This window comes from Stegostoma tigrinum, chromosome 33, assembly GCF_030684315.1.
Source record: "Stegostoma tigrinum isolate sSteTig4 chromosome 33, sSteTig4.hap1, whole genome shotgun sequence".
NCBI lineage: Eukaryota > Metazoa > Chordata > Chondrichthyes > Orectolobiformes > Stegostomatidae > Stegostoma > Stegostoma tigrinum.
In genome coordinates, this window is record NC_081386.1 from 28,802,210 (window position 1) to 28,827,284 (window position 25,075).

A 25,075-nucleotide genomic window follows, 5' to 3' on the forward strand; every position below is an offset into this window, starting at 1 on the left:
GATAAGATAGATCACTTGGTTCACACTATGGCTGGGTGCAGACACGAAGAGCAGTATGGCACAGGAGGCCGCCCTTTGGCCCACCAAGCCTGCACTGGCACATGGCACCTTTCTAAACTAAAAAGTTTTTGCTTCCACACAGTCCATATTCCTCTATTCCCTGCCTGATTATCTATCTGTCAACATCTCTTAAAAGTTGCTGTTTCGAAAATAATATAAATGTAAAAAATGTGTTGATTATTTCTTTGCTTCAGTATGAGACAGCCTCAAGGAATTTATATGCCCAGTACCAGTACAGAAGTCCTTACCTGAAACTTTGCAAATTTTTTGTGGAAAACAAGTTTCAAAAGCAATGCAACTGAGCTGGAAAAATCAGCCATTACATACAGGATGTTTTAAATTGAACCAAGTGTATGTTTTTCATTATAGAGTTTTACATGTAAATATTCAGAAAGACACAGCAAAACAGAGGATTTCAAACTCAAAACAATTTTAATTTGAATCCAAATAATGGTTGGTCTTAAAAGACATCACACATTGATTTGTCACAAATTTTGCAGCTGATAATTTAGATTTATCACCAAGCCAACATATTTACAATTATCTTTCCCATCTTAACTCAAATAGTAAATAAATGCCACTGTAGAAGGGAAGGAAATGTAAGCAAATCAACATTTGTTCTTGGTCGCTAAAAGACATCTGTCACTGGAGAACAAAGTGCAGCACTCATTTCCCTACTGGCATCACATTTCTAGAAAGGCAGACATTTGCTTGTAGTAAGTAAATCAATTTTGCCCTTATGCAGTGCCAAGCAATGACAAGACACTTTCCAGACTCAAGAAAACCATAATTTTATTCTACTTTATACCTCTCTGTCAACACCCTGTCTCAGCCCACACTCCTTCAATTCAGATGCTTTGCTGAGGTTGCTTTCATCAGTAGTGTGGCATATGTTTAGTTGCTTAGTTGCTCAGTGTTTCCACCCCTGCAGAGGATAAAGTTTTTGACTCGTGATTGTTTCGACTAGTGAAATTAAATATTTTAAAAGTAGATCTTAAACCTGCAACTACTAGGTTCATTTGAAATTTGGGGAACGTGTGCTCAAGTCTCATTGCAGGCTTGAATTCAAGAAACTGCATCGCAGATGAAGATGTTTTTCTCAGATGCTACATTAAACAAAATATCCCATTTACTTACTCCATGGCTGAGTGGAAGAGACTAGAAATAGGAGACAAGAATCAGGGGATAGGTTTAAGAATAAAAGGTCTCCCTGCTAAGACAAGGAGACGAATTTTCATGAGAATTATTAAATCTGTGGATTTCCTTTTCCTCTGAAAGTAGTCGAGGCTGTGTCATCAAATTTATCCAAGGCACAGGTGGGAAATTTTTTTGATAGAACAAGTCAAGGAGTGAGGGAGGTGGAAAGTACAACAGGAGGGTGGAGTCGAGACCGTAACAATATCAGCCATATTCTTATTCAGTGTTAGGTCAGACTTGAAGGAATGAATAACCTAATCCAAAGGCATATGTTCATAATTTTATAAAATAGTTAATTTGGTGTGTGATGACTTGAGCTTGAAGAATTGGTTATACATTTCCCTTCATAATGAACAATCATACTTCAAATGGGATCTATTACCTGAAGTACTTTGGGTTGTATATTATAGGTGACATTATAACTATTAATTTCTTAGAATGCTCCCAACCATGTGACAATAATCCATAATTATAAATAGTCAGAATTTTACATTGCAGGCTGAGCAACTGGGAACAGATCATTACACCCATTTGCAAGAACATGAAAAAATATTAGTCAGCTTTTCATTCTTCCACCCAACACAAACCTTCCCTTTTGCTCTTTTCACACTGTTAATAATCACCATTTCTCTCACCAAAGTTGCTAATAATACCGGAGTATTTCCAGTACTATTTCAGTTCCAGATCACTAAACCTGGCACACACTAGAGGGCAAAAAAAAAATCTGCCACAGTTCCATACTAGACAATGCATTTGACACCTGAACCACAGCATCCTGTTTTGATTAAATTAGAAAGCATTTGACAAAATCAACTTTCCACAAAAAAGTAGTACAGGTAAGAAGAACAATGTGCCATTTTAATCAGTGATGTCAGAATCGGAGCACTGGAGCAGTGAAGCATTCAATCTTATTCATGATACTGCCTCACATTTAAAATTAAATGTTTTTGTTCCTTTTACAAAAACAAGTTTTATTTTTATAATTAATTATGCACAAAGATCTACTGGAAAACCAACTGTAGATTTGGGAAGGGCTGGGGAAATCAGCATCAGGAAGCTACTCTACACACGAGAGAAGAAATTTGCATGTGTCACTATAATAGGAAAAAAAATCCATGCATTCCAAAGACATCAAGAGCACTTTGCATTTGTTTTAATGTACCATCCCACGAACAACTACAGGAGTGCTTTGTCATTTTTACTACTTGCCTAGATAAATCAGGCAAACAGTTTATTCAGACCCAGTATGTTAAAATACATACATACAGGTTTCTCCAAAGTTACCTGCCCAGATAAATTGATGACGCACACATTATTTCTGTCCATTTATAGCAAAATGCTTATGCTATGTTTCATTGGAAGAAAAGGGTCCATGAAAAGGGTCTTAGACCAGTAATCATCTGTGACCTCTAAGCTGTTGTGAAGTAGAATTACTGAAGGTCCTGTTTTGATAGAAAGGTAGCTTTGCTAGTAACATTTTAGGAAACTGAATGTTATTGCCAGGTGACAATGAACACTGAATTTTAGACAAATTTGATCTAGGCATACAGTCATTTTCCTCCAAAAACAAAGAAATAGATCCATAACCTCAGAAATAAACAGTAAACACTGTGTTCTTGCAACATTAGAACAAAATAACTAGAACCAAGAAGCCCCTTTTTAAGAAAATGTTTTATTGTACAACTTCAGTAAGCAAAGATACTTAGCACAGCAAAGATTGATCCAATCAATATTTTTTATATAAACATAATTGTATATAGTCACTTTATTTGAAAAAATTATGAACTCTTGCCGTGTACAAAATGGCAAAGCTGTACAACTGTGCACATTGTGCTTAACAAATGCAAAATCGGTACAGCTCTATAAACACTGTCTTGCCCTGTCAACAGACAACAGTGTTCAGTAAACAGTTTATTGCATATCCAACATATGGTTCAATCAACGTGTAAAAATACAAGTTAAAATGATAAAAACTACAGTGCGAATGAAAATAGCAGCTCTCAGTGAAAGTCTTGCACACTGTCCAGAGAGGGTACATCGGCACAAAGTCTACTATTGTGCTTGTGTTTTCTGTTTGCATATACCCAGCTGCATCTTGCATTCTAATACATCCAATGAGAGAATGATTTGTAATAAGAGTTATGAACAAGACCTTCTCAGGTGCAGAGCAGTTTGGATTTTTTTTTTCATATAATGCTTTGGTATTGACAACACTTAAGCTCAGAGGAAAAGATGATTTCCAGCCATGACCAAAATACCCCAACATGAAGAGGAAAAGAAACACAGAAGAACACATTTTTTAATACAACACCATCACCAGTTTCTTTACGAAAACCATGGGTTGGGAAATGAAAAAGAAGAAGAAAATGCAATTCTGCATACAGAGAACATTATAGCAATGGGAAAAACTTGGATAACAAAATATCAAAAGCCAAATATTTCTATACCTAACTGCCATAATGAACATCTCTCAAATATATACCATTTAGTTAGATTAAACAGATATCAATTTTGAAGAGAAAATAAAAATTATGCTGTTAGATAATATATCCTCCAACATAACCAGCAACTTGATTTGCAAATAATTTGCTTTCTGTATGCCTTACCTTTTCAAATAATACTGTATTTGAGCAACACACCTTTAAACATTGGAGACTGATCCTATTTTTTAATCCGCTATTACATTTTGTCCACTGACTTCCATATTTCTATACGAAGGTTGGATAATCCTTGGCATGGATAGCTCAATAAAAAGGGGAAGGGAGATTGTCTAGTTTCTTTAGCTTGATCATTGAGAATTTTGTTCTATATAGTTAATGCAAATCAGTTCACTGATAATTATTGAGGAACAGTAAAAAAAAAATCAAACCTGTCAAGTATGAACTTTTTCGGGCTCAATATAGAATCTGGAGGAATCAGGAGAGGTGAAAGGTGTAGCTTCCAAATAAGCCAGCTGTAACTGTATCAAATGGACGCATTAGTACTGAAGTAACCTCCTCATTCCATGCATCATTACTAGTAACAGCCAAACACTGGTTTGATTCCATGTATGACAAAAAGAAAAAAAACAGGTTTTTAAAAAAGGGCAAGATTTCATTCACCTTCATTTACATCTGTGTCCTGTGCCACCAAATGATAAAATTAAAAGGAAACCCAACTTCAACCATTTTACTTTATTTTAAATATGCTCAACACAATGTCTTTCTCCTACTTACTGGTCACTATTTTGGGTTTATTTAGAAATCCCTAACAATTGAGAAATACTAGAAAAAAAATATATATTTTGAACTTGGGAGAAGCTCTGGCAATCAAAACAATTATGAAAATATTCTTACTTTCACAGTTTGTAAACGATTTTGACATTCAAATCCATTTCTGGGCTGGTGATATTTTCCTTCCAAACACACACCATCTTAAAATACAGTAACAAATTCCCTCCCCCCATGCCATTTTCTGGTTCATAACTATGAAGTTTAAGCTATGAAGTAAAGATAGGAAAATCAGAAATACAGACATAATACATTAAAAATATCAACAGGTTAATCAGCACCTGTGAAGTTCAGTTGATTGCTATTTCATGTATTTTCCAAAATGTTGTGTCAGAACCTGCTTTTTCTCTTCTTGATGGCAGATCTACTTGTGTATTTCCTGTTTCTAATCCAGACCATAAAATGTTTAAAATCACACAGTTGGCTCCTTATTTCGACATCCCCTTGACAAGATTCCTTTATCTCATTGGTTATCTTAAACTGGGAGGGAAGCAATGGCAATTCACATAAACAATGTCACTGCAATCAAACAAGCCTAATTCTTTGAAGATAGCCATAATCATTACAATGTGCCCACTAAAGAGAAAAAAATAATTCTAGGATGATGCTACACAAATCAAGTTCTACATGAATGGAGGGGGAGGATTTAAAAAGTGGAGGCAAAAGAAGAGTGGAAATGGCACCAACCACCATATGGAACTTATTGATTCAATTCCCCCTTGCACTATATTACAAGTTCCATAAAACATTTCTATTACTATATTTGTGCAGTCGCTTTTAAATTTTTTTTGTGTTGTGCTTTGCCATGTGTGCATCAAAAGCTAAATGAGCAATAAGCTTTGAAGGACCTAAACATACAATGGAAAAATATTCTGTGCTAATTAAACACTCTTAAGAGATACATTTTTACAAAGTTCATGCTACTAAATGTGGTTTATAAGAACAGCCTCACCCTAAACAGAAAGTAAAACAAAAACATGCCAACAAACCACCTTAGGGGTCATTCACAATAGTCAATGTTTTGTTAGTTGTACAAATTAATACATCAGTTCGGTTCTAGGGATTTGGAACACAGACAAGGATAGAGAGTCTCTAAACAAAAATAAATTGTTGAGACTGGTGCCACAATAGAAATTCTAAATGGATGTTAATTTTGAAAAAAAAACAACTTCATCTATCTTTAATAAAAATACATGACTTGATGATATTATTAAATGCAAAATGTTAAAAACAAAATCAGTGAAGTAAAACAAACATAAAAACAACAGACAGAAATAAAAATGTACAAGTACAGCTGAAAAGGGTGAAGTGCCAGAAAGGGATTACAAGTCTTGAAAGCTTAAAATTACCTCCAGTCAGTGAGCATCTCCACTTACAGAAAGGCAAATACAAATGAAAGGATGTTTAGATAGGGATAATTCTTCACCAACATTTGATTCTTCTTCCCCAAAGTGTTACTAATTGTTACACTTAAAATGTGCCATTTAGAAGATGGCAGGGATACAAAAGGTACTACTCGTACACGCAAAAATGTTTAAATTAAGGAATTCTTCCCTTATATATTATATGTATGATTCATAAGATTATGTTTTGGCTTTCAGCTCTAGTTGTGCTTTGCTCTCCCTCCTTTTAAATAGGATTTCCACCTCTTTAAAAATTCCTTAAAGATAGGTGCATCATCAACTGTGCTCAGCAGTTGTAGCTGGTTGATGTGGGTGGTGTGGTAGTCCCAACGTGCCAAGTTTGGAGCTGTACCAAGCATGAAATGGCGGAGATCATAGATTGTTCCTGAGCCAGTGTCATACAATGGAAGCATGGCTTTCAAAGATTCCATGCCCCGTTCATAAAGTTTTTTAGCTTCTTGTCCTAGTTTCTCACCTGCAGTTTCTTTGAGGTCATACAGACCCAGTAAAGAGTATATGAAGCCATTCAGAACAAATGAGCTGGGAACAGTTGGGTATTCTTCATACCAATCATAGTTATTCATAAACACAGCTTTTACCCCGTGATCCTCTGACTTGAGGGTATAGGGCACTACGGCCCGCAAGGCTGAATTGAGGTACACTTGTTCCTTTGTAAGCAAATAGGCCCTTACAAGTGTAGACATGGCCTGACCTTGTGCCATAGCTGAATACCAACCAGGCTCCAAAGACTTAAAACCCTCGCCTAGCTTACGGGTTACCATTATGGGCCAGCCACCTTTTTCATCCTGATTTCTTACCAGCCAATCGCTGGCAGCAAAGAAGGCTGGCATGTGTGCTGTGGTTGCTATTGTGATGTTGTCAATGAAGCCTTTTCCCTTGGCAATCAGCTTGATAACTTTCTTGGGCATTATTTTAGTCTGCTTTACAGCCTTAGTGTTGGACAAGCCAACCCCTTTCTTCAGGTCAGTTACCAGATCTCGAGTAAGAGTACTCCAGCTTGTCCTTGGGCCTATGCCATAGTAAATATCTTTGTCTTTGAAGGCTATAAGTTGTGTGTTTGTGACATAGTGAATTGTAAACAGCTGATTCTTTTCAGTTGTCTCCAGTACCACAGAAATGCTCCCATTTGTTAAGAATTTAATATCAAATGAAATGATGAAATCTTTTGCATTTCCTAACATCAGGTAAACCCCATCCGAAGATTCTGAAAAGAAACAGAGATAAATTTAATATTAAACTGAAAATTTTGTAAAATACTAGAAGTTTGTTTGAGCACAGCAACTGGCTTTCTATTATAATGTGAAATTATATTTGTGAAGGTGTGTCTCTTCATGTCACCTTTTCTATTCTTAACAACTACCCTAATTTTCAAAAATCATCATTACAGATGGCTTACCAAACCACATTTTACACTTTCACTTTAAAAATGCTTAGTTATTGTACATTACAGCAGATAAGTTGGAATGTGTTGGAAGGTTTAACTTTCACCTTTTGTCAATGAGGCATTTTCTAGAGTTGGATCAGCCAAATATAGGATTTTGCAGATGCCATACGCTCAAAATAATTTCATTCTAAAACACCAGTGTGGCAGATTCTAATTTCAAGTAGTGGATCATCTAAGTCCTCTAAATACCATCCGAGACTGTATAATTTTCAAACAACTCCAGCTTTCATGAATTAGAGCAATGGAAATAACCTACCAGCTTTTTACTACTCAGCCTTTGCTGCACAATTCATTGTGAACTTAATGCACTCTGCTGAAAATCATTTGCATTTTTTAATCATTGGTTTCTCAGGTCAGATTGCTTTGAGATGTCAGCTAACAAGGGAATAGAGCTTAAAATTTTCTTCCCATTTTTGTCTCAAAAATCAATGCATGAATATCTTAGAATGTCTTAACTAATGGATTTACAAGTTTAAGTGGATTTGTTGGTGGCCTGTGGGATCTTGAATTTACTTTGCCATCAATAAAAGGGGAGTCATGAAAATCTTACAGGCTTCATAATATAGTTTGCCCTCCCTTCTTACAATGTCAAAAGTTGGGAACCTCTTCACAGTTTTCTTACAAAGATCTGAGGTTTTGGTGCTGGCAATAATTATTTCATGGTCTTTCCTCAGTAGCAGACATGTTAATTCTAACAAGTATTGATCAGCAAGATAAAATACCTGGGGTGGTGAACTGCTTTACATTGCTCAATCTAGTTTTGTCAAAGACAGTAGAGACCGTACATCCCTTTGGCATAATCCAGTCATTTTGTCTTGTGCCTTTGTCTCTCTTCTCTGCAATTTCGTACACTTCAGTATGTGGTGGTCTCTCAGTGAGGTTTTTACTGTAGTGACTTAGCCCATATTGTGCTATCTGAATAGGGTAGAAATAACCCTGAGGTCCCCACTGAGTGGACAAAGGAACACCTGAAGAAGAGAGGGGCAAAAAATTATTAGGACAAAAAATGAAAATAACTGACAAACAATAAAATGATGCTCTAAAAAATTACTTTTTGAAATAGGCTTGGTCAGTAAAGACATGGACAGCATAGCAATATCAAGCTTGCATGAAGCCTGCAAAACATTTCATATGCTGGAAGAAAAAGCAAGTAAAAATTACATTTAAAAGGAAGCAAATAAAATGATGCAATTTTCCCTCAATTGGAAACAGTCAAGCAAGAATTGTTTCAGAGACACTGGGAACTGCAGATGCTGGAGAATCCGAGATAACAGTGTGGAGCTGGACGAACACAGCAGGCCAAGCAGCATCTTAGGGGCACAAAAGCTGACGTTTTCGGGCCTAGACCCTCCTTTTCCTTCCTTATGAGTCTTTAGGCTGCCATGTCACTAAATCTTCACTATAATCATAGATTCCCTGCAGTGTGGAAACAGGCCCTTCAGCCCAACAAGTCCATACTGAACCTCAGAGCATCCCACCAAGACCCACTCCCCTATAACCCACCTAATTTACACCTCCCTGAACACTACGGACAATTTAGAATGGCCAATCAACCTAGCCTGCACATTTTTGGACTGTGGGAGGAAACTGGAGCACCTGGAGGAAACACACGCGGACACAGGGAGAATGTGCAAACTCCACACAGTTGCCCATGGCTGGAATCGAATCCGGGTCCCTGGCACTGTGAGGCAGCAGTGCTAACCACTGTGCCAACATGCCACCCACTATGTCTGCAACTTGTTTGGTTACCTTGCCTCAAGGTTTTTTCAATCCATTGATGGATGTTGACTAAAGTCCCAGGTTGCCGTTCAAGTCTTCTACGGAGGTTACCAAGATTTGAGTTTACAACAAAACCACCTGCATCAACTTGCAAGTTGTACCACATGGCAATTTCAAATTCCTGATTTGATAACGTAGTTACTTTTTCCTGCTGGATAAATTTCATACAAATTTTCACGAAGTCCATTCTAATGAACGGTCATGCAGAGAACAATACTCAAAGTTAGATGTCAGTGATGAATCAATACTCCACGGCCATTTGGGTTCATTTTTTCATAGTAGTAATCAAACAGAGTTTAAAGTTGGCTACTTAATCAAATTGGATTATTATGATCACAAAGTATGTTAGTAAGAGTACTTTACTTGGGGAAAATGCACTTGAATCAATAAACGCTAATGAGTAACAAAAGCTCAAATCTGTAGATGCAGGAAATCTGAAATTCAAACAGATATGCCAGAAATATTTAGCATATCAGACAGTATTTGTCTAGTGAGAAAAATGGAATTAGTGTGCCAGGTCTTTTACCTCATTCACTGAGTATTTCCAGCATTAAGCTCTAACATGTGATTTGCTTTGAAAACAAAAATTAGAGCCTAACAAAGTAAAACTTCTACGTCACAGTATATTGCAGGTTTTACTTCCTGATCTTTTAAGATTCAAGATCTCACAGGTTTCAGTAGAGTTTGACTTAATAAATAACATGCACTCTCATTGCAATTTTCACAACCTCAGGATGGCCAAAAATGTTTTGAAGCCAATACTTTTTGTCATACAGACGCTGAGAATTGACAAAATTTAAGCCTAAGGATACAGGTGTTCTTGCGCTCAATTTACCACCTTGAAGTTGCACCCAACAGCCGTGATAGCTTCTTGTTTTAAAAATTCACTCGTGGGACGTGGCCGTTACTGGCTGGCCATAATTTCTTACCTAGATGCCCTTCAGGAGCTGGTGAGCTACCTTCTTGGGCTGCTGCAGTCCATGTGAAGTCGGCTGACCCACAGTTCTATCTGGGAGGGAATTCCAGGATTTTGACCCAGCAACAGCGAAGGAAGGGTGGTATATTTCCAATCAGAGATAATGGGAAATGCAGATGCTGATGAATCCGAGATAACAAAGTGTGGAGCTGCATGAACACAGGGCTGGTTCGTCCAGTTCGTCCCCTCCCCCCACTGCACCACACAACCAGCCCAGCTCTTCCCCTCCACCCACTGCATCCCAAAACCAGTCCAACCTGTCTCTGCCTCCCTAACCTGTTCTTCCTCTCACCCATCCCTTCCTCCCACCCCAAGCCGCACCCCCATCTCCTACCTACTAACCTCATCCCACCTCCTTGACCTGTCCGTCTTCCCTGGACTGACCTATCCCCTCCCTACCTCCCCAGCTATACTCTCTCCACCTATCTTCTTTTCTCTCCATCTTCAGTCCGGCTCCCCCTCTCTCCCTATTTATTCCAGAACCCTCACCCCATCCCCCTCTCTGATGAAGGGTCTAGGCCCGAAACGTCAGCTTTTGTGCTCCTGAGATGCTGCTTGGCCTGCTGTGTTCATCCAGCCTCACATTTTATTATCTTGGGTGGAATTTGTCCTGCTTTTTGCGTACAGGATATACCTGGGTGTTTTTTCACATTTGCAACTAACAGGAGATCACATTAGCTTTAGATTAGATCATCTCAAAATGCTTTCCAGATATTATTCCTGGAATTAGAAGGTCAAAATCCACATTTTGATGCCTTAGTAACTAAGACAGTGAGAAACTAGGCCATGGTTTCAGGTCAGCACTCAAAATATTTGGATGCCAGCAGGTGGAGCAGGAGGAGAATTACAATGACCGTTTCCCTGCATATTCTGAACAAAGTGATCCCAAGTTCAAACTAAGAGTTACTAAAAAGAATTCTGTGCTGAACTGCACATTTAGACATTGGAAGAGGACAGAGGTTGACTACACCGTTCCACCCTGCTGGTAACTGTGTATCACACATAACGGGGAAGAAAAACTCAAAGATAAGACTTGTGACAAAATGTTGATGTGACACCAAAATTGAATACAGTATGTTGTGATATAAAATATAATAAGTACTTTGGAATTATAAGAAAAAGCTGTCACACGAGTCAGTCGAATTCAGTCAGTTATTCTGTCTTTTCTTACACAGCACCCTTAAAGTAATAAAATTAGTTGCAAGCACTTCACAACAGCATTATAAACAAAACATAACACCAGGTTATAAGAAGCATGTTAAAAGGAGGAAATTAAGGTAAAGAGGTGGAGCGTTTTAGGACAAGAATCTGTGAGCTTAGGTCAGAGGCACTTGAAAGGTCGGCCACTAAGTGTAGAATTAAATGAGTGCTAAGAACATGGAGGGTCATGGGTTTCCAAGAAAAAGATGCAAAACAAAAAATTTCACAAAGTGCATTCAGTTTGTAATATAAAACTGTAAAATAAAATATTTTAATTATAAATATTTACCCCTTAAATAACCCAAACATATGCACAAAACAAACGCACCCACCAGATAAAGACAAAAACATGATTTCTCTGCAGCCTCTCACTTTTTAAAAGAGACATATTTTATCTTTGTTTATGAAGATAAGAAGGATGAATTTTGAGTTATTAAGATAATGTTCTGTCCCCATACTGGCACACAAAGACGGATGTAGCTAAGTACATGCAATTGATTCGGATATTTCAAAACACTCTTCCAGAGGTTCCTTATGTGAGAGCAGCTGGACATGGGCTCCAGCAGAAATCTTCTTTCTTTCAGCATGCATTTCTCCAATGCAGCAAACAGTCTCTAAAGCAGAAACTGGAACCTGACAGCCAGCAGGCAGGTGGTCACCAGTAAACAAACAAACAGTTATCATGAAAGTGCCATGTTTAAAACAGATTCAATGTCTTTTTATTTATTTCTTAAATATCAGTTCAAGTATCCTTAACCTTTCAAACTCAGAGTCCATAAAAATGATCAAATATGAAGCCATCATAATAGGCAATATCAGATTTGGAAAACTAAAGTTAAAAGGTTAGTATAGATAATGCAGATTGATTTCAAACAGTCATTCAAATCAACTGGATTTCAAGCACAAGGGAGAGAATAATTTAACATTTGCAATTCAGAAAAGGTCAAAATATTAAGTGTCCAAGTCAAAGTTTCTTTTGACATAACAGCAGAATTAAAGCCCAGTTATTCTTCGGGTACTATTCATTATTTTAAACTTGCTGCAGATGTCTGATACAAGAGTACAGGAATAAGGAACATAAAAGCTAGAGTTAACCGTTCAGCCCTTCAAGCCTATTCTGCAATTTTAATCATGGCTGAGCCATACCTCATACTATTCGCCCATCCCTTAACGTCAATTAGTAACTGGTTATAGAGTCATCTCTGTCTCGAGCACAGAAATAATGGCTGAGCTTCCAGAGTCCTCTGGAGTACAGAATTCCAAAGCTTCACCACTTGAGTGAAGAAACTCCTCATCTCAGCAGAAGCATGTTACCAGTAAAGGTGAGTACACTGATTGCATGCTCCTGATGTCAACAACTACAGCAGAATATTTGTATTTCACTATATTTTTTCAGAGCATGTCAAATTTAATTTAAACTTCTTTATCTAATGGATTCGCTAAAAAGGATCTAAACTTTCAATATGATATCATCATGTCCAAGTCAGTAGTTACATTTCAAAACACTAATTGCAAACTCAATACTGTTTATGAGACCACTTCCACAGAACACTACAATCTGATTTACCTTATTTACACAAAATTATTCATGATATATGGTCCTGCTCCAATGAATAAATCACAACTACATTCTAACAAATATAGAGGAGTTAAGATATGGTGACATTCACTATCAGATGCAGATTTCTAAAAACTAGAACTGCACACAATATTCCAAGTGTGGCCCAACTAAAGATCTATAAAACTGCTGTAGAGCTTGTCTATTCTTATACTCAGTGCCTCTTCCAATGAAGGCAAGCATGCCATAAGCCTTTTTTTACTACCTTATCTACCTGCGCTGCCTCCTTCAGTAATTCGTGGACCTGCACACCCAGTAACCTCCGCATATCAATATTCCTGAGGGTTCTGCATTCACTGTGTAATTTCCACCTGTACTTGACCTTCCAAAATGCTTCACCTCACACTTCTCTGGATTAAACTCCAATCGGCCATTTTTCTGCCCATACTTCCAAATTATCTATAACCCGCTGTATCCTCTGACAATCCTCCTCACTATCTGTAACTACACCAATCTTTGTTGTCAGAGGTCTCCGCACTGATCCTTGTAGAACACCATTTGTCACAACCCACCATTCTAAAAAGCATCCTTCCACCTTACCTTCTGTCTCCTATGGCTAAGCCAGTTCTATGTCCATCTTGCCAGCTACCTGATACCATGTGACTTCACCTTTTGTACCAGTCTGTCATGAAGGACCTTGCCAAAAGGCTTTACTGAAGTCCACACAGACAGCATCAACCACTTTTCGCTCAATCATCTTCATCACCTCCTCAAAAAACTGCATCAAATTAGTGAGGCACAACCTCTGCCACACAAAACTATGCTATCGCTAATAAGTCAATTTCCTTCTAAATGCATATAGATCTTGTTTCTGAGAATCTTTTCCAATAATATCCCTACCTACAATGGGACAGTCACAGGCCTGTAATTTCTACGATTATCCCTGCTACTCTTCTTAAACACTGGCTATTCTTCAGTCCTCTGGGTCCTCACCTGCGATCAAAGAGGCTACAAAGATGTCTGTCAATTCTCCTACATTGTTCTCTTAACTCCCTCACTATTCTGGGATAGATCCTGTCAGGACCTGGGGACTTATCTACTTTAATACTTTTTAAGATACATGAGACCTTTTCCATTTTCATAACAATTTGGCTTAGAAACTCAACACTCCCTTCCCCAAGATCATCCTCCACCAATTCCTTGCCTTTGGTGAATACCAACACAAACAATTATTTGTTTAGAACCTCACTTGTCACTTCTGGCTCACATACATTCCTTCCTTGGTCCTGGGGTGGGCCAACCCTTTCCCAGGCTATCCCCTTGCTTTCCATATATGTATGCAAAGCCTTGAATTCTCCTTAATCGTGTTTGTTAACGACTTTTCGTAACCCCTTTTAGTGCTCCTAATTCCTAGTTTAAGGCTTTATCAGTTACATCCTCATAGGCCTTATGTATATTTCCTTTCTCCTTCTGACCAAGGTCATAACATCCCTGGTCATCCAAGGTTTGCGTAACAGGCCATACCTATCCTTCATTCACGTATGAACGTGCTGCTCTTAAACACTTACTAACTGCCGTTTGAAATAATCCCACTTGTCCGATGTAGATTTACCATCAAACAGCCATCTCCGATTATCACTCTCTAGTTCCCGTCTAACATTGTTATAGCTCACCTTCCCCCAATTTAACACCTTCACTCAAGGACTGCTGTCATCACCACCCACAAGTATCTTAAAATTCATGGTTATTATAGTCACAGGTCCCAAAATCCATCCCCCCCACCTGACTGAAACCCAACCGGATTCATTTCCCTAAACCAGGGCCAGTATAACTCCACTTCCTACAGACAAAGGAGGTGGCCACGGTACCAGCATGGGCGCAAGCTATGCCTGCCTCTTTGTAGGATACGTGGAACAATCCCTCTTCCGTAGCTATACTGGCCCTAAACTCCACCGCTTGCTTCATTACATTGATGACTGTATTGGCGCCACCTTGAGGAGCTTGAACAGTTCATTCACTTCACCAACAACTTACACCTCAACCTAAGTTCACCTGGACCATCTCTGATACCTCTCTCCTTCCTAGACCTCTCTATTTCCATCTCTAGCAACCACCTGGAAACTGATATCCATTTCAAGCCCACCGACTCCCACAACTACCTAGAATGCACCTCCTCCCCCCAACCTTCCTGCAAAAATGCCATCCCCTATTCCCAATTCCTTCGCCACCGCTGCTCCCAGGATGAGACATTCCACTCGAGTATCTCAGATGTCCTCGTTTTTCAAGGACCGCAACTTCCGCTCCTCAATGGTCGAGAACGCCCTCGACCGTGTCTCTCACATTTCCTGTAACTGAACCCTCACACCCCCTCCTCGCAATAACAGCCAAAACAGAATCCCCCTTATCCTCACTTCAAACCAGCACAAAACAACAGCGCTTCATAGGAGGCTTCAGAGCACTGAGGGAGGGGACGAAACATCTGCTATCAAACCTCCCAGCTCAGCAAACACACCAACAGCTAATTACAACTATATTCAAGTGAATCATGTTCTCCTGCTGCACATCAGACAGAATTAACAGTTTTAAAAAATTGTTTCATAATACCATTTTTACATGAGGGACTGTAAAGGCACAACATGTTAATCTGCAGACTTCCTTTTAAACATAGCATTAAGAATACCCAGGCAAAAACATTACATTTGTCTTTTTTTTGTTCTTCAGAAAAATCAATTCAAGGAGGCTAGTTACTGAAGTTGCTTGAATTGCACTGAACTGTGAATTGCTTTTATGTTATTCTCATTTGTGAGAAACAAGTAAGGACAATTTGGTTTAATAATTTTATTATATAGTCATGCTCTTTCAACAATCGTGTGCTCAAAGTCATAAAACAAATTGAATAGAATTACATGCAACAAAGCACAAGTTCTAAATTAGATTTCAACAATTCAACTAAAATAGAAAAAAGAAAGATTGAGCTTGGATACCTAGGATTTCTGCTCTTTTAGAGAATCAAAAATACCACAATTCAATAATTGCAATAACACAATCTCAGCATTTCTCTGAAAAAAAAGACAAATGATAGAATTTTTGTGAGATGATCTATTTCACAACAAGATGGCCAATTAATTACATTGGCTAATTTGTGGTTCAGACTGTTGACAATGGGCTAGAATTTTTCATTCTTTAACTTGCTGTAAATATTGCTGACAAGGCCAGAATTTGTTGGCCATTCCCCAACTCCCCTCCAACTGAGTTGTTTATTAGGTTATTTCAGAGGACAGACCAGCTAAAAGTGGTTATCTAAAACGACTTTAGTAAACCATTTGGGTTGTTATGACAACCCATCATAATTATCATAGTCAGGCTAGTTTAATGGTCCAGATTAATGAATGAAATTCAAACTCTACCAGTTACATGGTGGGATCTGAACCAGCATCTTCACAACATTTAGTCCAGATATTTGGTTTACTAGTGCAGTGATATTGTCACTAAATCACTTTTGTTCTCTGTTTGATTCTTATTCCAGCTCAGCTAGACTTTAGATCGTTCTCCTAACGACAGAAGACCATCCCGTGTGAAAACTGCCAAAATATGCTAACCATATTTTTCAAAGACTGCCTATGTTCACATTTGAGATAACAGAGGGGTCTCGATCCTAAACGTCAAACTTTCCTGCTCCTCTGATGCTGCTTGGCCTGCTGTGTTCATCCAGCTTCACACTGTTATCTCAGATTCTCTAGCATCAGCAGTTCCTACTATCTCTGTAACTATGTTCACATCTGTTCACATAATCTCAGCTGGCAACACTCTCATCCATGCCTCTGCTATCACCAAATTCAACTATTTCCATTCTCTACTGGTTGGATTCCCTATCTTCATGTTCCATGGACATTAGAATCATCGAATCCCTGCAGTGTGGAAACAGGCCTTTCGGCCCAACAAGTCCACACTGAACCTCAGACCATCCCACCTAGACCCACACCCCTTTAACTGACTTAATCTACACATCCCTGAACACTATTGGCAATTTAGCATGAACGATTTACCTAACCTGCTCATCTTTGGACTGTGGGAGGAAACAGGAGCACCCAGTCCAAATTAGATTTTGGATTTCAGTCCAAAACTTACTATGTACTCACTAACCAAAATGCTCCCTCGACACCAAATGTCTCTTACTGTGGTGTTTAAATTCCTTCATAGTCTGATCCACTCCCTCTCTCTCTAAACTCCACTAGTTTTACAACCTACCACAATTCGAGGTCTTTGACCCTGCTCTCTTGTGCACCCATTTTCTCGAACAATGGCAACTGTGCCGACAACCATCTTCAACTCATACTCTAGAATTCTCAAACAAAACCTCTTCCCTTCCCAGCTGCATCACACGTAGACAGGATTGAGAGGAAGGCATTTTGCATCCTTGCCTTCATTGGACAAAACATCAGTCATGTTTCAGCTGTACGAGACATGGTAAGGCCACATTTAGAATTTTATGTACAATTCTGGTCACCATGCTATAGGAAATGATGTTACTAAACTGGAAATAATGCAAAAAAAGATTTACAAGTACTATTGGATGGTGAGAGTTACAAGGAGAAACTAGATAGGCTGGGATTTTTTTTGCTCAAAGCATAGGAGGCTGAGGAGTGACCACAGAGGTTTATAAAATCACACTGGGAATAGATAAGATGAATAGCCAAGTTCAGTTTAGGAAACCTGGACGGTATGGTCAAGTTGGGCCGAAGGGCCTGTTTCCATGCTGTATAGCTTGATAACTAAGAGGTCCCTCTTTTTTGAAGCTTCTGATCACTCCATCCAGCATCATCATCTTTAATTTGGTGCTCCCTTGTCTTGATTCTACTTTTGCAGTGCCAAGATATTTTCCTACACTAAAATTACTCTATAAAGTCAAGTTGTTGTTACTGTCGTGTGTGACATAGCGGCAACCTGTGAGCCAGGACCTGGACTTGTTTGTGAAATCATTGTTTACTTATGTCACTCTTTTGATGAGTTTCAGGAAAAAAATACTTGTCAAGAATCATCACAAATTGTCTCGACAAAATGATTAATATACTCTCACAGCACTAAAACCACAGGTTAATTGTGTCAAGGATTTATTTTCCTTAATGCGGCGGTAAGCCAGTCTCTTGGTAAATACAACAATCATGTTACTGTAACGTGGCATAAAATTTGAGATTTTTACCATTAAAGCTGAGATACAGATTAATTGTGAGGCAATGGAAAGTCAATAATCATACTTAGAGGTAAACTTTAATGCAAGAAAGACTTTTAATCAAAGCACCAAAAGTAGAAATTATCCAAGTGGTTCTATTTCAACAATTTTCATCATAATATCAAATTCTTTGACTTCGTTTTCGCAAGAATAAATGGTTGACAGCCACTGAGTTCAATCTCCAAAATAATATGGAAATACCATTCAAAAGGGGAAAAAAAAATCTGAATGCATTAATTCATTATAAAATTCGTGACCTTTATAATGCTTTGGGTGCGACAAGGCATAACACCAGTTGTAAAACTAGGTTATGTTCCATCTCATTATTATGAGCTGGTGCATAACATAAAAAGAATCTGGAGAATAATACATGCATTCCAAATTCAGATGCAATATAAAAAAGGTTCATTTAAATTTCACTAGGATCATGTAAAAATAGATATAGGTTTATCAATTGTCTTAACTGCTATTTTAGAAACCTACCAAGAAAAGAAAAAGGCCGCTTTTACTAAATTATCTTCAGGATTTGCGGAAGACTTCCTTCACAAAATTTAACAGGATATGGATACAGTGCTAAAAATCCTCATTAAATTATTTTATTTGGTTTTTGAATCCTAGCTTTCAATAGAGCACTGTGATGTAAAGTATTTCAACTTTCAAATTACAGGACTCTGTTGCCATTTATCTACTAGACCGCTCATGTTAGTATTCACAACAGTGAAATGAATAGATGGATCCCAGCCCATGGTCAATGCAGTCATTTATCTTCAGATGTGATAGCCACACAAAACCATTTAAATGCACAACTGTAGAAATGAAACTACATCATACAGCTGAACAATAAGGAGCAGACTTAGTAGATTCCAGAAACGACACGCAATTGGTTAACATAGCTGTATTTGAGGAGAAACCTTTTGAAAGAGGATCAGATGAAAATGTACTTAGTCTTCTAACCCAGTCATTATATTTTGTACAATCCAGTATTATCACTAGCAACAAAAACAGAAATTGCTAGAAAAATTCAGCAAGTCTGGCAGCATCTCTGGCGAGAAACTGAAGTTACCATTTCAGATCCAGTGACCCTTCTTCACAGCTGATGGTAGCTAAGAAAAGGTTAGTATTTATACAAAAGATAGGGTGAGGAAGGGAATAAATGACAGGTGGACAAAACCCAAAGAGAAAGAAACATAAAAAAAAACTGAAAGAACAGGTTCCCCACAGTAGGCTATTGTACAAAATGCGGAGGAGTGGGATTGTGGGAGATATAGCAGTTTGGATCAGAAATTGGCTTGCTGAAAGAAGACAGAGGGTGGTAGTTGATGGGACACATTCATCCTGGAGACCAGTTACTAGTGGTGTACCGCAAGGGTCGGTGTTGGGTCCACTGCGGTTTGTCATTTTTATAAATGACCTGGATGCGGGCGTAGAAGGATGGGTTAGTAAATTTGCAGACGACACTAAGGTCGGTGGAATTGTGGATAGTGACGAAGGATGCTGTAGGTTACAGACAGGCACAGATAAGCTGCAGAGCTGGGCTGAGAGGTGGCAAATGGAGTTTAATGCAGACAAGTGTGAGGTGATGCACTTTGGTAGGAGTAACTGAAAGGCAAAGTACTGGGCTATTGGTAAGATTCTTGGTAGTGTAGATGAGCAGAGAGATCTCGGTGTCCATGCACACAGGTCCTTGAAAGTTGCCACCCAGGTTGACAGGGCTGTTAAGAAGGCGTACAGTGTTTTAGCTTTTATTAATAGAGGGATCGGGTTCCGGAACCAAGAGGTTATGCTGCAGCTGTACAAAACTCTGATGCAGCCGCACTTGGAGTACTGCGTACAGTTCTGGTCACCGCATATGGATGATATGGAAGCTTTGGAAAGGGTGCAGAGGAGATTTACTAGGATTTTGCCTGGTATGGAGGGAAGGTCTTACGAGGAAAGGCTGAGGGACTTGAGGCTGTTTTCGTTAGTGAGAAGAAGGTTGAGAGGTGACTTAATTGAAACATATAAAATCAGAGGGTTAGATAGGGTGGATAGGAAGAGCCTTTTTCCTAGGATGGTGACGGCGAGCACGAGGGGGCAAAGCTTTAAATTGAGGGGTGAAAGATATAGGATAGATGTCAGAAGTGATTTCTTTACTCAGAGTAGTAAGGGAATGGAACGCTTTGCCTGCAACGGTAGTAGATTCGCCAACTTTAGGTACATTTAAGTCGTCATTGGATGAGCATAGGGACGTACATGGAATAGTGTAGGTTAGATGGGCTTCAGATCGGTATGACAGATCGGCACAACATCGAGGGCCGAAGGGCCTGTACTGTGCTGTAATGTTCTAATGTTCTATGTTCTAACTGCGGATGCTGTAAAGCAGGAACAAAAACAAAGTTGCTGGAAAAACTCTGCAGGTCTGGACAAATCTGTGAAGGTAGAAAATGAGTCAACATTTCGGGTCCAGTGACCCTTCCTCAGGACCGAGTTGTGAGAGATACAGAAACATAGTTGGACAGACAAAGGAGTGAATAAATGGGAGAGAGTGAACAGCTGCTAATGTGGACTACTGGTAGCTGACAATGGGCTGTGACGGGTAGGAGCCATTGTGATGACAAGGGCTGGTGTGTGGGGGCTGATGTAAGGACATGGGAGAAGATGTTCAAGCCCTAAAACCGTTGAACCTGATATTAAGTCCAGAAGGCTTCTGAGTTCCCAAGCGGAAAATTAAGCACCATTCTTCTAACTTGCATTGAACTTCGCTGGAGCACTGCAGAAAGCCCGACTCACCTTGCTGGCCAGGGAACACTGTGGTATGTTCAAGTGACAGGCAATTGGAAGCTTACAGTCATTTTTTGCAGGCCAAATGGGGGTGTTCTGCAAAGCAGTCACCCACTCTGCACTTCATTTCCCCAATGTAGATGAGAACACATTATGAGCAGCAACAGAGATTATCAATGGCCATATTGATACTCAGCCAAATTTGATGTTTGCTGGAAAATGCAGATTGAAATGAAGAACAGGATGCTTTTTCAGAGCTCAAATCCAAAACTGTTACCATTATAAATTTTATAATTCGCCACTATAAATATCTGGTCATTACCCCAGTTTAATATCCCATGCAATTAGAAACCTGAACAATGCAGCACTCATTCAGTTCCAAAGTTTAGTCTAGATTGCTAGCTAAAGTCTTGCACTGGGATAAAATTATCCTCAGAGCTGAGAATGACACCAATTGAGTTAAGCGAGGCCAAAAAATAGGCCAACAAAAATCAACAAATTAATTCATTTTAATTAAAAACCCAAATTCATTGAGTAACTAACAACAAAGTAAAAGACAGAGATTTTGAGTCTGTTTTAAGTCTTTTATGTTCCTGGGCGTGATTGCAAATTATGCTATTCTCTGGTTGGACAATCATAACTTCTTCTAAAAAGAAGAAGAAGGTTGGACAGACAGGGTTTGGTGCCACTGGAATTTAGAAGAGCAGGGTGAGTGACTTGATTGAAGAGTGTAAGAACCTGAATGGTCTTGACAATGTGGATAGAGGAAGGAGATTCCCTTTTGTGGGAGGGACCAGAACCAGGGAACACTCTTTAAAAATTAGGGGTCAGCCTTTTAGAACACAGATGAAAAATCTGTTCTCAAAATGTTTTACTATTTTGGAATTTTCCATCTAGAAGGTGATGGGAGTAGAATCATAGATTATTTTTAAGGCACAGGTGGTTAGATTTGTTTGAGACAAAGAGTCATAAGTTAACAGGTTTTTAAAAATTCAATCACAGGATATAGGTTTCGCTGGCTGACCAGCATTTATTGTCTCTCACTAGTTTTCTTGTGAAGGCGATGGTGAGCTGCCTTCTTGAACTGCTGCAGTTCATGTACTAATGGGAGACCCACAAATCCCTCAGGAGGGAATTCCAAGTTTTTGACCCAACGACAGTGAAGAAACAGCAATACCTTTCCAAGTCAGGGTGAATAGTGGAGTTCCCATTTATCTACTGCCCTTGGAGATGGAACTGGCAGTGTATTTGGAAGGTGCTTCCTTTGGACGTTTGGTGAATTTCTGCAGAACACCTTGTACATAGTACACACCGCTGCTACCAAGTAGACAGAGTGGATGCTTGTGGATGTGATGTAAATTAACCAGGCTGCTTTGTTCTCAATAGTGTTAAGCTTCTTGAGTGTTGGTAGAACTAAACCCATCCAGGCAAGTGGGGGGTATTCTATTACACTCCTGACTTTAGTGTTGTCAATAGTAGACAGGCTTTGGGGAGTCAGGAAGTGAGTTACTCACCACAGTACTCCTCGCCACTGACCTGTTCTTGTAGACACTAATATTATGGCAAGCCCAGGTGAGTTTCCGGTCAATGGAAACTCCCAAGATGTTGACAGTGGGGCATTCAGTTAATGTAACACCATTTGATGTCAAGGGGCAGTGGTTAGATTGTCTCTCAATATCTGGCATAAGTGTGGAATTCAAAGCACAAACTATTTTAGCCTGGATCCTATTGAATACTGGAGTAGGCTTGAGGAGCAAAATAATCTATTTCTACTCCGATTTCGTATATCTGTAGATGTTCATGTCATTGTCAGACTTAACTTAGTTGTATTAGAAACTTTGCGCATAGTACAGAAATTTCATGCATATTTCTAATTCATTTTAAAATGGATAAATTGTTGGACATTTCAGCTGAGAAAATGGTACTTCATATAATTGGGTTCTGAGATCTTAAATGCAGCTCCACCTTTAATCAACAATATTATAGAAGTGTACGCTCTGATAATAACCAGATGTAGAAATCAATGATCAAGTTCATTGTCAAATACAAAAATAAAAAAAACTTAGTAGGAAAAGCAGTCAATCAATCAATGGCAGTGGATCTGCTGCATACGAACAGGATGTTGCACGGAAACGCAATCCTTAAAGAATGTTTGGACTAGCATGACATTTCCAATGGAAATCTCTGTCCTGGCCATTAATGTCCTCAAAAATTTACAGCAGTCCTGAACTTTCTTGCTCCTAGTGAAACATACTTGATTAACAAAGATTATGAATAATCAGCATCTTTCAAATTATTAGTGTTAAAATTAGCAGTATTGCTGTTCAGTATGGTATGGAGCAAAATAACACTATTTAGCTCAATGTACAAGTGCTTCCCAAAGCATTAGTTCAGATAATTGCATTTTTTTCTAATTCAATGAGTTGAGAGAATAGCAACAGCTAAGCATTAAATTCCGGTATCTGGTGTACCAATGTCCAAAAATAAATTGAATATTCAGAAAGATGAGAAAAAGCTGGCTCCTGCAGCTAGCTAAAGGATGATGTTGCAAATCAAGATTAAAAGGAACTGCGTTGAGAAAAAGAAACACCTTAATATTTTTCGATACTTAAGTGTAGAATGACAAATCAAAAAAGCACTAATTAGCTCCCTAGATCCTAAACAAACTACTAAACTCATAGCCATGATAACTTCAAAAGTGATTTTTAAAATTGTGTGTGTGTTAGATGCTGCACAAATATCCTCCACTTACATATGTTGCATGCCTTTGTGGAGTGAAAAATGAAACAATTACTTAACTTACAATTAGATTAAACAAAGATAAATGCCATCAGCAGGTAGCTTAACAAGTACTGTTAATTATTTTCCAACAATTTGGAAACAAATGTTATATCGACAGCACAGGAAATTATATCAAAGCTTACATCACCCAATCAATCAACCAATCAGATATCTATTTTCTGAATCAGAAACCCAGTCAGACAAATTCCAACTTTTGCAAGGAAAAAGAAGTGTTCCTCTGAGCTGTACAAAGAAAATCTGGTCCATTAGTGAAAAAAACTCTACAGGGGCCAGTACCGCATCACCACGTTACCTTTATTTACATGTGGAAAGTCCTGACACTGATCCAGCTCCCTCAGGGCCAGCTCTCAGTGTCAGGATGTGTGACTTTCTGTTTATTTCTATCAGCCAGGTCTCCCTGATTGGGACAATTAATCTATTCCAATCAGGGAACTCATTCTATGAGATTCACCTGGATGACCTTGTTATAATCACTCAATGAGTGTCTAAAACTCACTCCACCACTCCCCACCCAGACCTAGCAAAATCCTCCAAATCTCCAATTCAATAATGTACTGAACAGCTGGCCTAGTAACCTCCAAGGTACCTAATCTCAAAAGGCTGTAAGGCCATCGGGCAGCCTTTTGATGAGCTTTGGCTAGACAAGTGTCTGACAAAACATAGATAAGGCCAAGTTAAAATTGGCCTAATTGGCTCCTTATGTTACATAGGCTGGCTACCCAGGAATTGAAATTCCCATATAATTTACGCTGTAAAATTATTGAATTATTTCGAAGAAATTTAACTGCAAAAGCACAATGTCTTTTCAGAGTTTGAATCTATGATCTCAACGAGAATCTGCTTTGCCGTGGTAACAGCAAGGACAGAAAGTTTCGACATGATCAACAGTGGCATTTCATTTTATTTAGAATGACAATGCAACAATTTCAAGGGAGATCCCATAATCTTTTCCTTTCAACTTGAGTGTGCCTGACCTGGAATAAATCAATTCAAATGGTGTTGAGAACGACACTGCTTAAAGCAAATTTTGAAAATTTAGATTATTTCCCATTTCCTTGCCAAATGCACAAAATATGTCTCTACCAGAATCTGCAACTTCATGGTATATCTCTCACTCTACCTTTATCATCAGAAGACCAATTCAATAAAGAGTATAGGAAAGTATGCCAGAGAAGTACCAGACTATCACAAAAATGAGGTTCCAATGTGATGTTGGCTGGGCTATCTACATATATTTTTGACATCATTAAGTTTGAATTGGTGTCTTTTGAACTAGTGATATATAGGTTTTTCAATGTATCTGAAAAGTTAATTATTAAGTTGCAGGTATTTTTGTAACCATGGTGATTTCTTTTAAAACCACTAGAGGGAATGGC

The 25,075-nt window shown here is 38.6% G+C and overlaps 1 protein-coding gene across 8 annotated transcripts in view; it reads right to left on the reverse strand.

The window, feature by feature from the left end:
• Positions 1-2,910: 2,910 nt before the first annotated feature.
• glceb (glucuronic acid epimerase b) overlaps positions 2,911-25,075 on the reverse strand; it is a 100,100-nt gene continuing 77,935 nt past the window's right edge. For all 8 annotated transcript variants that reach the window (XM_048562643.2, XM_059639332.1, XM_048562640.2 and 5 more), the window contains 2 exons: positions 8,117-8,362; positions 2,911-7,154 (listed from right to left, as the gene is read on the reverse strand). In XM_048562643.2, coding sequence (XP_048418600.1) covers positions 6,130-7,154; positions 8,117-8,362 — 1,271 coding nt within the window. In that variant the 3' untranslated portion in view covers positions 2,911-6,129. The remainder of the gene's footprint in view (positions 7,155-8,116; positions 8,363-25,075) is intronic.